Source organism: Cornus florida, unplaced genomic scaffold, assembly GCF_030987335.1.
Source record: "Cornus florida cultivar Cherokee Brave unplaced genomic scaffold, ASM3098733v1 CherokeeBrave_3.0.0_Hap2_Chr06, whole genome shotgun sequence".
Taxonomy (NCBI): domain Eukaryota; kingdom Viridiplantae; phylum Streptophyta; class Magnoliopsida; order Cornales; family Cornaceae; genus Cornus; species Cornus florida.
This window is the reverse complement of record NW_026775576.1, coordinates 59,248,514-59,265,750: the sequence shown is the minus strand read 5'-3', so window position 1 is coordinate 59,265,750 and position 17,237 is coordinate 59,248,514. Positions and strand designations below refer to the sequence as shown.

Here is a 17,237-nt window from a genome sequence, read left to right as displayed (position 1 = left end):
TTTTTTTGAATCCGCCACCCAATATGTGGATGTAGTAATTCGATCCGATCCGATCCACACGGAACGGATCAGATTCGTGAATTATTTGTCCATCCCTGCTTGTAAGAGCTCGATAATGGGGGGATGTGCAGTCACTTGTGGTGGAGGAAGTCCCACATCCATGAAATGAGGCTCATCCTCATGTCCATCTCCTTCTCCGCCTTTTATCTATCCTTCTTCCTCGTGCTTTTATTCTTCATTAACTTGTTCTCCTGCAAACTTAGGATCGTGCTAATGTCCATTGGCGTACACCTTGAGCTTCATAAGATAGAGAGCAGTCTTGTTGATCATATCTCTATTCCCTTGCTCGACTTTACTTATTCCGGTGATGTTAACCCCCCTTTTCTCGAAATAATTTTGTTAGTGGCATAACATAGAAAAGATGACATCGGGCCTTGTTGCAATCCATTGTGCGAGGGAATATAAGAACCATTTAGAACACACCAAACAAGAAATGCTTCCATATAGGAAACCTCCGAGGTACCTCCTTTTTTTGAAGGATGGAGTAAATAACGTTGTAGGTGATTCGAGCTTTCAATCTTAATTGACTAGACACCACCTTTTCTGTGTTCGTAGTCTCTTTGTTTTGGTTCATTTGTCGGATCGCTTCTAACTCATTGAAGCATTCACCTTCATACCAAACGTAGGTATACTATTTAATGCAGCCCTCATGAAGATTGAGAATCATCCTCAATGCGGCTTGGTCAATGATGTTATCAACCCCGTCTGCGAATGAATAAAGAGTATTTTCATACGGGACTTATTGGAGATAGGTGTAGAACAACTTGACCGACCAGTTTGGGATAAAATGGAATATCCATCTACCCAAATTATCCAAGCCCAATTGAATAAAAAAACTCCTAGGTGTTCAAATGCAATTTCTCGTATTCCTCTCGAGTGAGCACTTCACACTTGGCCACTTTTTATGTTCAAGAAATCCTTCTCATGCGTGTCTTTGTATGAAGGAGCCAACAATTTTATGAAGGGAATAACAGGAGTAATGGTTGGATTTGAAGACCCACCCTCGCGATCATGGGAGCATGAGTATCTTTTTGTGCTTGAAAATGATGGAAGGTTAGAGTTGTGTACTTATTTTGGTGGCTTGTGTGATTAATGTTGGGTGGTGGTTGTGGGGGTGGAGGTTGCAGTTGTGAGTGATGAGAGTGAAAGATGGTAGAGGTGGGCGGTGGTGAAGGTGGCGATGGTCATCTTCAAGCCATATATATGTTATGTATAGATTTTATAGTTTATGAGGGAGGGGGGTAACAATGAGCATTTTGCTCACTTCACGATTCTGATATTTGTTTATTAAAATTAAATAAAATAATGAAGGGACATTTTGACTTTTTAACACTTTTTTTAGGTTCTATTTGGATCCAATTTCTAATACTGGGGTGGGGTCGTTAAAAATTAAGTTTAAGTTTCATCTTATTGTCAACACAACAAACCATAGGGGGTGTCACTGTATTTTATTCTTTAAATTTTCAATTGGTTTATATATATGTGTGTGTATGTGTATGATTATGGTTTTGAATGTAAACCATAGGGGTGTCATTGTTAAAAAATGGGTCAAGTTTTATCTTGCTGTCAATAAATAAACTATTGGGGTGTCACTGTAATATACCCTTTAAATTTTCAAATGGTTGTGTGTGTGTATATATATTTATTTATATGTGCATGCTTATGGTTTTGAATGTCTACAACTTATGGATGTTGTTTTCATGTATCGTATTAATGGTGGCACTTGTAAAGGACACTCGATTTGAAAATTCCCGCGAATGGGCAAATCGTTTGGTTTTTCCTATTGCCATATGTATATAATGTATTATTATTATTTTGGACAAGGAAAAATTGAAGCAAGCAAGGGACAAGAAAAATTGAAGCAAGACACGGAGTTGGTGTGGCTGCAAGAAGTTACTTGGAAGCAAAACGACCATTATTTAGATGTTTGGTTATGGGGCGTAACATAGGTTTTTCTAATGGAATGACCATATCAGACTCCGCATTCGTTCTTGCTTCTATTTCATCTCATGTGATTTAAATTGTCCTATTTTTTTTTTTTTTTTTACTCTCTTTTATGTGACTTTGAGTCTTGAGTGCAAACAAAATTTTGAGGGAGTGGGTGAGTATCAATAAGAAAACAAAAAAAAAATTAGGTTCTTAAGTTTGTTGAATTGTTTTATTTAATTTTTATATATATTTTTTATTCATGAACAATGGTTATTATTAATTTTAATTGTTTATATCTAATGAAAGTTTGTGATTATAATTTATTTTTAATCACTTGAATCTGGCTGTGGGGCATAACATCAATTAGAAAAATAAAAATATGGTTTTTAAATTTGGTTTGTTTGCTTTCCCATTTCAATTAAATATGTTTTGTTAAATGGTGCAATTATCGACAAAGTTTTATTATTATTATTATATTTTTGAAAAAATTAAAAAACAAAAAATAACAAAAAAAGAAGAGTAAAGTTTATTGAAAGGGAAAATTACATATAAATGGAGTCAAAGTTTCATATTTACTCAGAGATGGAGTCAAAGTTCCATATTTCTCTAAAATGGATTGCTGAGGTGGCACATGATTTTTTACTGTTTAAAAAATTGTGATGCCTAAAATGCCCTTCCCTAATAAAAAAGTAGTACCTTCAGTTAAAAAAAGTAGTACCTTCAGTTCAAAAAAGTAGTACATTCGGAGAAAAAGTAGTACCTTCGCGAGTGTTTAAAAAACATGGTACCTGAACGCCAAAAAGTAGTACCTTCAGTTCAAAAAAGTAGTACCTTCGAAGAAAAAGTAGTACCTTCGCAGAAGGGTATTTTAGGCATCACAATTTCTAAACAGTAAAAAACCATGTGCCACCTCAGCAATCCATTTTAGAGAAATATGGAACTTTGACTCAGCCTCTAAGTAAATATGGAACTTTAACTCCATTTATATGTAATTTTCCCTTATTGAAAAGGGTAAACCCTAATACTGCTCAAAGAGTCCTGCCCCCTTTCGTGTCCCAACATTCCCAGGCCCTTCGTTTCTCGAGCTCCATGGCCTCACTTTTCCCGAAGTCTCCCAATGGCCTTATCTCAACTGCATTCATGGCCATTGGTAGTTCGGCTTTACTGATTTCTCGCCGCCCCAAGAGGGGTAAGGGTGGTGGTGGCGGCGGCCCCAAGAAGGGGGGTGGGGGTGGGGGTGGTGGTGGTGGCGGGCTTTGGAATTTCACTTGCCGGTTTTGCTTCGATATAAAGACCAGCAAGTCTGGACTAACTACTCACATCGATCACCGCTATCACAACGAGCCTCGACGCGATAAGTTACACTATTTGAAATGCCGGGGTAGCCAACACATGTGTCGCCATTGGGGGAATCCATATGCCAATGCTAAAGAGCTTGAAGCTCATTGCCCACAGAAAACCTCCGGCACCTGTGAATTCAAAAATTATAAGGGTGAGTTATCTGATTCATTTTGTATTTTGTATATTTTTTTACTTTATTCAAACTGGTTTGTAAGTTTTTTTTTCTTTCAATTTCTTCAATCCAGGTCCAGGATGAAGATGGGGATCTTAGGAGGCTGGGAATAGGTTAGGCTCCAACACTATACGTTTCAGTGTTCCATGATTTTGCATTGGTAGAAAAATCTCATTATAGAGAAATTGTCTTGTTCAGATTGTATACTTTGTCTCTTGTTCAGAATGTAGGGTTTATAAGGAGCTAATCACTTGCATTTCAGTTCTTATAATCTGATCCGTCATAGTGCGTGCAGGTCACCAAATGATCAGTGAGTTATACAACACTGTTAAAATGTGTAATGCCATGTGAAATGAAAAATAAAAAATCCACAATGGTGGCTGTCTTGTTTTGGTCACAATAAGAAGTAAAGGTTATGGCAGATTAGTCAATTAGTGATTAGTAGAAGAAATTAGTTTGAAGGTAGTAGGCTGGAAAATATTGTGCATGTTTCAATAGAAGTACAATGTTTGGTAGCAAAAAATTAGATGCATAATAATATAGGGTCATAAATATATATATATATATATATATATATATATATATATATATATATATATATATATATTTCCATGCACATCCTGCTCCTAAACCTTTTGATTTGCCATGTGCCATGATGCTTTATCGAAAACCAGTAGGCTATCTGGCAGGGGTATGTAATTGAGCTTCCAAGCCCCTCTCTCTAATAAGCCGTATTCAAATGGGTACAGAAAGAATCGTGGTGTACCCATTTGAGATAAGATGAACATGGCAAATTAGATGAAACTAGTTTAGTGTTACAACTTGAGTGTATGAAGCTATAAGCAGCAAAATGCATTGAAATCTAAGCTGTGTTATCGAATTCTCAGCTTATCAACATCAGTAGTTAAACGACATTTTTGATGAACTATATCGGTATAAGCTAATAGGTAATCTGCATCTTAACTCTACTTTTGCAACTTAATTCTTAGAAGCTATTGGTTTTTACATCCTGTAATTCAACATAACAAATCAACACAAGGACATTGATGAGAGCTAGTGCGATATTGGAGAGAGAGACACTGGTGAAAAGTTCATTTCTGTTCCCACATCCAAAAGAATAAGTGAGCATGAGGCACCCTCCTGAGTATATAATGCAAACACTAGAATGGTTGAAAGCCACGGAGCCGTGTGATAAGCACAGAGCGAACTATTCTTTCGCCTTTTACTAAAGAATAACGTGCGCTTGTCAATTTATAGCAGCATACGCCTATTTTTGGAGGGGTTTTTCCTTTGTGAAACTCCCCCTACCATTCTTAATTAGATGTTCTTTTCTCACTTGTTATTTTGATTATTTTGAATGATTACATTTCTTGCCCTGAATATGTAGTGTTAAAACTACAATGTATGAATCTATCATGAATTTCCTTCTAATCTAATACTGTCCCATTTATAGTGTTACAACTTTCAGTGTATGAAAGTATCAGCAAGAGACTCTTAAGTTGTACTATTGAATTATCTGATGAACTCTGATATAAGAAGCTAAGCAAGTTGCATTGTAAGTTTGCAACTTAACTTTGGCAGCATGTGTTTGGAAGTTACTGGTTATTGATGAGAGCTATTAATATGTAAGTGAGTTTACCGGCTGATAGGTTTTTCGCTTGTGTCTGAAAAAACGCATGAATCTGTTTTGCAATAGGCCGCGTGGATTGTTTGGTTTGTGGAGCCTGATAGGTTTGGTAAGGCTCGTTGAACCTATAAGGCCCGTTGAGCCAGGGAGTGCTCTTCTGGTAGGATTGCCAGAATTACGTGAGAGAAATGGAAATCAACTAGAGGTGTAGGCATATATTTTGTATCTATTCTTCTTTTGAGTAAGAATCCATATCTGGGAATGCCCGTTTAGTATTAACATAAGACCCTTTCGGACACAACTACAACTGGTGCAAGACCCTCACTGACTATCCACAAGAGCCTCCAAAGAATTTCGCTGTTCATTCTTCTGGGTCTGTGACTCATCTTTATTGGTGCCCCGAATGGTTTAGCATTACATGCTCCAAAACTACCTACTGTCGATTCATCGATCTTCTTTCTGTCTAGATCTGTACTTACAGAAGCAGCAAATAGAAAAACTGGTTAGTCAGAAAGAAATGAGGAAAGAGATCATGGACGTCGGGGGGAATGAGAAAGAAACGAGAAAAAAATGATGAGGCAAAGCCAACTAGTGTTCCCTTAATCACACAATCAAATCAGTAGCACAACTATCAGTTCTTCAACCAGATTTCTTCTGTCAGCTCTGTCCTTGTGTGGTTGTTGCTTTGTGATCTCTTGCTGGAATCTATACAATGTTTTCTTTAGGTTGGTGGATGGGGTTTGCTATCCTTGCAGGCTATGATTTTTAATAATGCAGCTTTATAGATGTATCACTTTTTGGACTTTCAATCTTCGAATAGTTTTGCTCATTCTGTTTTTTGTTTTCTGAATGGCGGATTTGGGAGTATAGTATATGGATTTTGTACTTTACTTGAAATATGCCCCTTGTAGTCTTCTGTAAATTATTCTTTTCGTTTTTCTAATACATACATACATACACACACATATATATATATACACAGATCCCTATGCAATGCAGGGATACTAACCAGCACTGCTTGCTGGAATTTATAGTTTAAAGGAACCAGTTTTGTTCTCTTCAGTGAGAGAGAGAGAGAGAGGGTTGCATTAGATAGGAGAGAGTTTGTTTGGGTCTTGGGATAATATTGCTTGCTGGAATTGCATGTTGTTTAATATTAGTATCTGATGATAATGTGTCGTGGATTAATTTTCTTTCTTCTTGTTCTTGTACTTGAGCTGGAACTGTGTTCGAGTCAATTTGTTATGTTGACTATTATTTCCTTTAATCTAATGTGCAGGGATGCGGGGCAGCAGCATTGGAATTTTGAAGACAATTAATTAAATTTTGAAGACAATTAATTAAATATAATAGTACTATTACTTCTTTATAGTTTATGAGTATTATTATATATATATATATTTAAATCTAATGGGTATGAATTCAAGTTTGCTTGGTGTAGGCATCTGAGTCCACCTCTTTTTTGGCATCTGAATTTGCAATTTTGTGATACGTTTTATAATGAATTGGTGGTTTTTTTAAGCACTGCGTACTCCCTATCTTTTATGATCTCATAAATTGAAGATGATGTTACCCTTTTGAACGCCTGTTTTTAATGTTATTTTTTATTTATAAAAAAAAATAATTTGATGACATTGAATGAATTATTTATATGGTGTTAGGGAATAGTCGTATAAAAAGTAGTATGTTATCAAACATTTTAAAAAAAAATGATAATAATTATTTCAAGCTTTAACAAATATTTTGCCAACCAGATAAAAAAAAACCTATTCTAACATTAAATGCTCTTCCGAAATAAAGTGATAATTTATGTTTCTCTTTTTCTTCTGTCGAAGCAAAAGTTAGAAGTCAACTTTTGCTTGTGCAGAAGCAAAAGTTAGAAGCTTCGAAAGTCTTTGAGGCCATAGGAGGTCCAGCCAAATAGACTTTTAGAAGCCCCTTGAGGCCATAGGAAGCCCATCCAAACAAGCTTTTAGATCATTATAGTAGTTTCATTTCATGTTAATTTAGGTTACAGTCTTGCCCATTTATCCAAATATCCAAAAGAATAAAGAAGTAAGAATACTTATATTTAATAGCCCAAATAGGAGGAGACTCCTCCCTAACAAAACCTTCTATTTCTCGCGTGTTCAAGCATTTTTCACTCGGCTCTTTACTGTACACCATTTTCTATATTTGTAACAAGTCTATCGTGAATACCGAGACCATTGATTCCATGGATAGAAGTACTATCTGCATCACTATTATTAAATGATATCCTTAATTCTTTAGGATTTGGATTGTTCCAGTTTATACGTTTGAGTTAAGAAATGAATATGAAACAATACGAATAAGCTGCTGAATGCAAAAAAGAAAAAAGATAAAAAAAGGGTAGTAGGACATGGACACATCTATATATAAATATAAAATTCTACTTATATGCATCTCTTGAATAAAACAACTATAAAACTTCAATTAATGTTTAATTTCTATAATGAGAGTAACTTAATTTAGAAGATGAAACTATGCAAATAGGTTAAGATTATTGTACTACATATGCTATTACTCTCCTATTTTTTCATTCACAATTAGGGGCTGTTTGACATTTACTTTGTTTTTGTTCTAAATATACAAAAAAAAAATTAAAAAATAAAAAAAGAATAATCATTGCGCATAACAATTTTTGTTTTTTCTTCAGAAAAGTTTACATTTTGACACATGTTCATATTCTTTCCAAGGTTTCAAATGTACATGTTTTTATATACGTTTGTGTTGCATAATGTGTTGACCAAGCATTGACATGTGTCAATTAAAGGTTCAAAATGAAATTTAGTGTGACATTTATGGCACATCCACCATCTGTCAAACATGTGTCAGTGTAAAGTGTTTGTGCTATCCCATTCCTTGGATAGAAGTGCTTCCGTCCAAAAATGAAGAAGTGCAAACTACAGGATAGAAGTGCTTCCGTCCAAAAATCAAGAAGTGCAAACTACAATGACTTCTCTTGACGTGTGGCTTAATTTATAAATAAATTTGAGATTAGATATAAATTTTTCCCTTCAATTTTGCAAGGACCTCCCCTAACAAAAGTACTACGTAAAACTTTTTTTCAAGAAAAAATAGTTGAATTAACCAAAATAACCATTAAGTAAGTGGAAGTCCTATATTACCCTCATTATGTTATGGAATAACAAAAAAAACATGCTTCTTTTGACAAAACTATCGCCTATACACACAGTGTCTCTCATGGTTCACCAAACCCGCCCGTTCGCACCAAAAATGGCCAAGACTGGTTCCGATACACCCCGATTTACTGAGTGTACGGATTCAATTATGAACCGGCCGGTTTTAGACTAAACTTTATACATGGACGCCATTAAATCAGTAGCCCAGCCACCACCTTTTAGAACTTTAAAAATGAAACTTTAACTGATTAGGCATTGGTTTTATAAGCAAAGTTATTCACACTTTTTATTCAAATTTTCGATGTAGGACAATGACTTATACTAGAGTTAGCCTTCATAAGCTTCTTTTATCTATAAACTTGTTCACATCTAAAGGGTATTATGTGACAATTTGTTTTCTCCATAAAAAATTCTAGTAACCTAATAAAGAAAACCATATATATAATTAGAATTGTATATATTGTAATTTTTAATTTTATTTTTGATCTTTGTTGATAACCGCGCCACAATGGCTGTCTGAGTGGCGCCACCCCTGAAAATAAGCACACCTGGCCATTACTTATCTGGCGTGCCCCTGAAGGGACTAAATATCCTCGAGCTACTCGTTCCACAACTGAACTCCCTGGCAGAGGAAGGGGTCGTTACCCTTCCTCTCTTGTGGACGCACCCCGCTCCAGTCGGATGGGCCCTCCTCCCCGAGGTTGCTTCCTGCAGGGGTGACCTCGAGCATCCTGCTTTACGAGCTTCCCTTTCTGGTTATAGGGACCTTGAAGTATAAAGTCAGGGTAGAGCCTTGCGAGGTCAAGAAGGCGGAACCTCGAGGAAGGCTCTTTCCCATTCTGAGTTCGGGAATCTGAGGACATGTGGATAGGTGGCTAAGATCCAAGGTATCGCCTCAATTCGAGGCCAATACATGGAGGAAAGGACATTCGGTACCCAAGCTCGAGCTTGAAGTGACAAAGAGTGCATTAATTACGAAAGACGTTTGACAAGATCTGTATTAATTAAGAAGCGCCATTACCTCTTCGGACCGGGAGGCAAAACGTCGCGGTCCATCTGTCAATGTCCCACTTGTCAGGAAGAGAGACCCTCAAACCCTCAGGTAAGAGCGGGCTCACCCGAAAGACCGAGGGGCATTGACCGAGGAAGTGAACACTATAAATAGGAACATTAATCAGCCTTTAAGATAGATAATAATAACCCTAACAACCAGAACTTATCGAGCTCGAGTCCATTGGGTACCGAGGTCGGCCTTCCCTTTCTTAATCTTTGCTATCAAAAAGTCCCTCGTATTGCTTGGATCTCTACTTGGATACTGATATCAGATTTCTTGGCTTATGTGGAACGATCTCCTCATCTTACAAAGAACTGCCTTCAATATTTTGGCGACTCCGCTGGGGAGGAGCGCTTCACGGATGTCGAGCGTGAGAGAGATCAGCCCAACCTCCCAAACCAGCCCCGCCCTCGGTGAGGGCTACGACGGGTCCATGAGCATGCATGGGTCATACTTCCCAGGAACCAGAATCATCTATCCTGATGCCTTAGTTGAGGCTCATAATGCACTGTCGTACAGAATTGAGCAATTAAAGGGCACCCAGAAAGAGGTAGTGACCTTGCTTCGGGAAATTGCTGATAGAGGAGTACCTCGGCGAGGTGTGAGGTCGAGCGGTGATTTCTCTAACGAACCTACTGGGGGACAGGTGACCCAGGACAGTTCCATGCAACGTGTGCCCCTATCATCGATCAACCGAAGTAAGACACTCTATTGGTTAGCACAGAAGGCCACTGGACATGCCCCTGTGTGCTTGCCGAACCCTCTTTAACAACCCACTCACAACACCAGCAAGATTGAGCACACCGAGCACCAGTCGAAGAGAGGCATTCCGCAGGGATAAGAGCTCGGAGGAGTTCGGACGCCAACAGGACTTGACTTAGCAGTCGCCTTATGTGATTATGGTGGATTTACAAACGCTGTTGAGGAATGGAAGGAATATTTTGACCCAGGAGATCGCCCCCGAGCCACCTTACGCGCGGACCATTGCACTTCTTCTATATCCCCCGGGGTATGTAGCCTCTAAATTTAACAAGTTCATTGAAAGGAAGGGCAATCCGTGGTAACATGTGGTGCGATTCATAGAGACCTTGGGACCTTTGGACATGACCATACTTTGCGGCTTAGGGAGTTCTCCAAAACTCTCATAGACAAGGCTTACAAGTGGTACGCGAATCTAGAATTTGGGTCACTTACTACTTGGAATCAGTTGGCCATGTTGTTTCACACCAAGTTCTTCCAAGCGGAAAAAAAGGTGACTACCCTATCTTTGACTAAAGAAGTTCAAGGCCCTGGCGAGGATTTACTTATGTATGTCAATAGGTTCCATGATTGGGCTATGGAATGCTGTGAAACGCACGAGGAAGAGGCGTTGGCTAAGATTTGTATACAAGGAATGCAGGGATCCTACTGAATCCACCTCATCAATCTGAAGCTCCTTACCTTTGCGGATTTGATAGAAGCATCTCGCAATTTGGCAAGCAATCTCGCCATCTGCATACATGGTGCCATGCAGGAAGAGAACCGAGGCAGGCACAGGCCCCAGGTTTCAGCCGCTGACACACCCCCTAACAAGAAGAATGTGGAGGCAGCTGCACTCCTCGAGTAAAGAACCCAGACGAAGTGCCTCCTCATTTTCTGTGCACGTTAGAGGAGGTATAGGCCATCCTCAGAAAGTGGATTCAGCATGGGGACATTAAATTACTAGAGGTAGCATGGGAGCCCGCCCCAGAAGAAGTGTCTCATCCTCGGCATTGCATGTATCATCGGCACATGTGGCATCCCACTTTTGATTGCTGGGCTTTGCGAAACATCTTCCATCGTCGAATTGCTAACGGCGAACTCATTCTCCTTACTAGAGACGTGAGGGAAGAACCCTTCCCCGTATATGAAAGAGGCGTAGCAATGATGGTAACAGACAGAGCAAGCAGTGAAGAAGAAGCTGAGGGCGATGTTGCCCAGGTTGCGCTGGTCGAGCAAAGTGACCTCGACGCATTTTGTCAGTTGGAGGCTGCTCTTGTCAAAGGTATTTTCCAAAAAATAGACTTTTCCCCCTTTTCTCAAAGGTAAATTGCCAAGTTTCTTTGGGTGGCTGCGAAAGAAGGTTTCAGGGAGGTGGCGTCAATTGCATCCCCCTCTATGTCACAAGAGTCGTCCAGAGTGGCCATAACTTTCCCTGAAGAAGATAAGCGCATCTCCATTGCGCATAACCGACCACTGTATGTCACGACTGAGTTCAATGGGTTAGAGCTCAAATGAGCATTTCTGGATAATGGTTTGTCTCTTAACAAATGTCCTTAGAAATCTTCCGACGAAGCGGACTCCCAAGCGAGAAACTCATCCGAAAGCCGACCGAGATAGCCGGGTTTGGTAGTGATATCCAGAAAACAGAGGGGCATGTGACTACCGAGCTTATTATCGGTAAATTCAGAAGTTCGACCAAGTTTCATGTCATTGATTCAGATACCTCCTACCATTTGTTTATGGGCCGTAGCTGGATGCACAAGTTTGGAATTGTACATTCTTCGTACCACTAATGCATGAAGGGATTTTGGAATGGAAAACAAGTCACGGTCCGTTCTTCTGAACGACAATTCACTAAAAAGAGGCTGTGATACCCCTCGATTCTAGAGTCACGGGTGATCAAATCTGAGCACAGATCTGAGGGATATCAGACAATTAATATGTAAACATGTAAGAATACAAAAGAATTAAGAAACAAATTTAAAGCTGAAAGAATTCTAAATTAAAAATCCTCAAAAGATTATACATTAATATAATTTAAACTTTCCAAATCCGTACAACTCGGGAATCCATCTAGTGGACCCCTAATAAACCCAATTGAAAGTAAATACAGAACCATAATCCAAAACTAAAAATATGGAAGGAAATCCTACGTAATTGGAGGAGTGAGTGACTGTATCTGCTCAGCACGATCAAGCTCTGAGCCTGGAACTGACGAACACCTGAAAAATAAGAGTGGGTCAGGCCCACATGCAAGTTCTATCCTACTACAATCCATACAGAAACACGATACGCAGATACATCCTAGATAGCTCCGTAATAACTAAAATAGTCCATAAAGATATAAATACACATTATAGGACGTTCACTAGCCTATAGTGTAGTTCAGCCTGAATAGAAGGTAACATGTAAATCACACATTACGATGTGCATGTTCACCTAGACCTACCAGGGAACATTAGTTATATCTAGTTACTCATCCTTGGCGATATACTCACCCTAACCATGATCCTGAGACTCAAGCTCATATCACAGTACCATAAGTATATATATAAATCATTCCTAATACAGAAAAATAAAACAAACATCCAATATGTCGTTCAACTGTTTTAGTTGACAAGACATGCATCCATATAGAATTTAACTATTTTAGTTAATCCAATCCATATGTATGAACAGGTAGGCATTAGCGTTTTGATCTAATCCATCCCTAATATGCCACCGTCCCATATCGGTGTATATAATGCATATGATCCATAAATGATGCACATTCATTTGAACATCAAATACATCCAGAGACAAACATAATAAAAATCAGATATAGATAAGATCCTATTATGCATCTAGTATATGATTATAATCATAGAACCTCCGTTTAAATTGCTGGAGTAATGATAAACAATTTAAACTATCCATATCCGTATAATTGACAGAACAGAAATTATAACAGTTCATTAATTAACATCCATAGCATGATATAATGATTATCAGAATTATAAACTAAGCACATTATACTAGAATTCCCAAATAATACTTTCATACTAGTTCATTTAAATTACTAAAATAAAGACTATAAATTAAATCCTCCTCAATCCTTGACGGCATGCAAATTAATATTTAAATCTCAATTTAATCCTCAATTATAAATCCTGTGCATGATATAATGACACTCAGAAGTCTAGACAGAGTACATTATATGAAATCCCAATAGTATTTTCATACTAGTCCATTTAATTCGCTAAAATAAAATAGCAACTAAACCTTCCACAATTCCTGACAGCATGCCACGTAATATTTAAAATTACATGATGTCCATAACTATGGCCTAAACCAACATTCCCGGCCCTTAAACAGATTATAAATATCATTTAAAAACCCCCATGTAAGTTTCAGATTTTATATTTTAGCCCCTGTAGCCTGAAAAGTGTCAAAATCACACCCCTGTAGGGTGTTCCAACAAGGGAGCCGGCTCCCCCTTTATGGGAGCCGGCTCTCACACCTTCAGAGCCGTCTCTCCCTCATGGAGAGCCGGCTCTCTCATCAAGGGAGCTGACTCCCTCCATTAAGGAGCCATTTCTCTCCCTGAGAGCCGTGCTTCGCCTCTTCTGTTTTTCTTCTTCACCTCCGGGGAAATTTTAGTCGTCTGTCCCAATTTTTTAAAGGTTTTAGGGTTCAATCCAAGTCTTAACAATTCCAGAAACTCCTAAAATTCCAATATGAATTGCTTAAAAAAAATTTAAAACATGAATGAAGCAATTAATGCAAGAAACACAATTTCAGTTAATTAATTAATAAAAGAGTTTACCGTCAGATATAAGATGCATCAACAGTCGTTTTAAAGTTTGAATTAATTCCTAGAGACTATATAGCATGCACAGAACACAGGTTTAAGGGAAGGAGTTAGGATAAAACTTGTCTTTGGTTGCAGTTTTGAAACCTTAAATCACCTGTTTGCCATAGACTCTATTCACCCCCCTCTAGAGTCAATACTTGGGCAATAATTGGTATCAGAGTGAGGTCACGGGTTCGAGTCCCAGGGTAGTTGCTGGGGGGGAGATTGTTGGTTTATGGGAGCCAGCAATCTACCTTTGACTCGAAAAGGGGCTTGACAGCCCGACCCGTTGGCGCTGTAATGGCGCAGCCCCTCAAGTCCACCTGCCACTTAGTGTGGGGATCTGCGCTGCTAGTATAAGGAAATAAAGTTGCACCTTGGTTAACAGCTATAGCTTTTGGCGCAGTGGTAAAGCGTTTGATCCTAAAACTTGGTATCAGAACCTAACTCTAATTAAAAGGACTTAACTATCTTAGAGTACGATCATGGCTAACAATGGTAATATCACACACTTAGTAGGATAATCCATTTATATGCCTCCTTGTTTTGATGGAAATGATTATAGCTATTGGAAAAATACAATGATAGACTTTCTCCAATCCATAGATTATCATATTTGGCTTGTCATAGTTAATGGACTATTCATTCCTATGAAAGAAGTAGAAAAGACAATGGTTCCTAAGGAAGAGAAAGAATGGGATGCAAATGACCATAGATTGATTCAATGTAATGCTTTAGCCATATACTATCTTTATTGTGCCTTGAGCAAAAATGAGTTCAATAGAATTATCTTTTGTAAAACGGCTAAAGAAATTTGGGACTTGCTTGAATTAGCCTATGTTGGATCAAGCCATAATAAGGAATCAAATATAAATGAGATGCATTATAGTTGTACTAACATTACTAATAATGTGAATGCTCATGATAGAACTTACTCATCCTCCTATAGTGAGGAAAAGAAGCAATTCTAGAGAAGAGTATAGCTCTTCAAGATTCTAACAAAGAAGCAAGTGACATCAAAGAAAAGGATGCAAATCATGAAGTTGATGCCTTGTGTCTCATGGCTTTCAAAGAAGAGGTAAACTCTAATCTAAGCTCATTATGTGATGAATATATTTCTTACAATGAATTAGTTGATGAGCATAATGAACTGAAATATATTTATAAAAAAATGCATAATGAGCTAGGAAAAATGCTTTTGGAATGCACTTCTCTTATAAAGGAAAATCATGGTATTTTACAAAAGCGTGAAAAGATTCAAACTGCAAACGATTTCTTGAAAAAGGGAAATGCATGTGTTTTGCTTAAGGAATCAATTGAATTATGTTCAGAAAATGAGTCATTGAAACTTGTCATTGAGGACCAAATTGATGGTTTACCTAAGCTCACTAAAGGAAAAGAGAACTTGAATACTATACTTGGAAATCAAAGAAAGGTCTCTTTAAAAAATGGGATAAGATATGATCCTTGCAATAAAGATGCATACTTATTGAACAGAAAAAGCTTTTAAATGATTTATTTGACAAAAGCTCTTTTCAATATCCTAAATGCAATTATTGTAAAAGGTTAGGACACAAAATTCACAATTATTTGTGCCGTTGCCTAACACGTATGGACCCAAGAGAATTTGGGTACCAAAGAAAGATTTCCTAAGTTTACCTTGTAGGATTGCTAGATCATTCAAGGAGGTTCTTTGGTGCTGATTTTCTAGTGCAAAGGGAGGTTGAGGAGATCCAAAGCTACTGTGGTTGATTTTGAAACTTGAATAAGGTCTGAGCATACATATTTTGGTGTTTTTCAACCGCCGAAGGAGCTGTGGATTTCATATTACAGCTGGTTAAAGACCTCAAAGAACAAGTGGATTCACAAATATGGAGGGCTAAAGCATATAAAGAGAAATCAAGCCATGAATAAGATGAAGGGTGCACTATATTGAGAAACCATGCCAAAGCCAATGCAATTAATTACGTCGGTAAATATCCCCTTCCTTACCACAAATGTGCTTTTATTTGATGGGCTAAAATGTGACTTAATTGTGCTATGTGATAAGGACTATAGTATTTTTATATCTAGTCATGGCATAATTAATGTGGTTTATGATCTTGACATGAATGCTACTCATTGCAAAATGTTTATGATAAAGTAGCGTGTCTTGGATTATGTGATTTGAACATGCTAACATGCATTTATTTGTGAAAGGTATTTGGAAATTGCATGCCATCGAGAAAAAAAAAAAAAAAAAATTCCAAAAGCTACTAAATTTGAATTTGTTCTAAAGTAGCTATATGAAGAAAGTTATTCATGTGCCTTTGTGTCCTTAAATGCTTCATTTACATTCTTTTGGCATCCCTTGCATATAAAATGAAATCATTTGAACTAGAAGATGATTATGATCAAATTTGGAAAAAGATACTCTAACAGATCCAAAATTTACTGGTTTTGCAATTCCTGCACAAACCAATCTACCGAAACATAACTTCGGTTGACCGAAATGGACTAACCACTTGAAACAGTCGACCGATATAAACAGAGAGTTTTGGAACTAAGCTTCAAGTTATTTTGGCCTACCGAAATAGAACTCCAATTTATTTCGGCTTACTGAAATGAATTCATGAAAACCAAACCTCTAGTTATTTCGGATGACCGAAATAGAAGGGCCAAAAGAAATGGTCGATCGATGTGGTTGCAACATCAATACTTACAAGGCTTTTAAAATCTGCATCATGATAGGCATTGTGGATCACTATTGGTTATCAAGCTAGAATATGTTCCCAAGAGTTCAATCAAGAAAAATGTCTTCAATATATGTTTTCGAGCACATGTGACTTTGAATTAAAGTAATAAGAATGCTACATGCTTTTGCATGAAATGACTTTTATCAAATGCATAACTTATCAGCTTCATATCTAAAAAGTTTATTGAAGAAAAATCACCCGAATTTGAAATGCATAAATTTTGAACTACATGTTTAAAAATTATCAATTGCCTTTTGTATTTACAAACAAGCTCCTAAAGCTCATCTTGAAAGGCACAAGTGATTTTCTCATGAGTAATGATTTTTGACAAAGCTTATATGTATCTCTTTCATTATGTTCAAAACCATTGATGGCATTGTGTTGATTCCACTTACATAGATAGTATTATCTTTAAGTCAACATTTATGTCTTCTACAAAGAGGTTTACCACTAGCATGCAAATTAAATTAAAATTAGCATGATGAGTATACTTGAATTTTTCTTAGAAGTGAAACTCCTCAAGTGTCATGAAAATTAAATTTCATATATCTATTTGACACTTCAATATTGGGATTATAATTA

The 17,237-nt window shown here is 37.4% G+C and overlaps 1 protein-coding gene and 1 non-coding gene across 3 annotated transcripts; both read left to right on the top strand.

The window, feature by feature from the left end:
- Positions 1-2,723: 2,723 nt before the first annotated feature.
- LOC132311618 (uncharacterized) lies at positions 2,724-6,707 on the top strand. 2 transcript variants are annotated; one of them, XR_009483069.1, is made up of 3 exons: positions 2,724-3,481; positions 3,576-3,615; positions 6,409-6,707. XR_009483069.1 is itself a non-coding variant. In XM_059809617.1 (2 exons), exons 1-2 carry the CDS (start codon positions 3,079-3,081, stop codon positions 3,584-3,586), a joined length of 414 nt encoding a protein of 137 aa, XP_059665600.1. In that variant the 5' UTR covers positions 2,963-3,078; the 3' UTR covers positions 3,587-4,055. The 2 variants fall into 2 exon arrangements, 1 of the variants encoding a protein (XP_059665600.1); XM_059809617.1 differs by lacking the exon at positions 6,409-6,707 and having other exon boundaries at positions 2,963-3,481; positions 3,576-4,055.
- On the top strand, positions 4,684-4,802 carry LOC132315145 (U5 spliceosomal RNA). The gene has a single exon (XR_009483582.1). It is a non-coding gene; the product is annotated as a U5 spliceosomal RNA (small nuclear RNA).
- Positions 6,708-17,237: the final 10,530 nt, after the last annotated feature.

Excerpts from the sequence above, each read along its gene's own strand:
- LOC132311618 (XM_059809617.1), top strand. The coding sequence starts at position 3,079 with ATGGCCTCACTTTTCCCGAAGTCTCCCAATGGCCTTATCTCAACTGCA.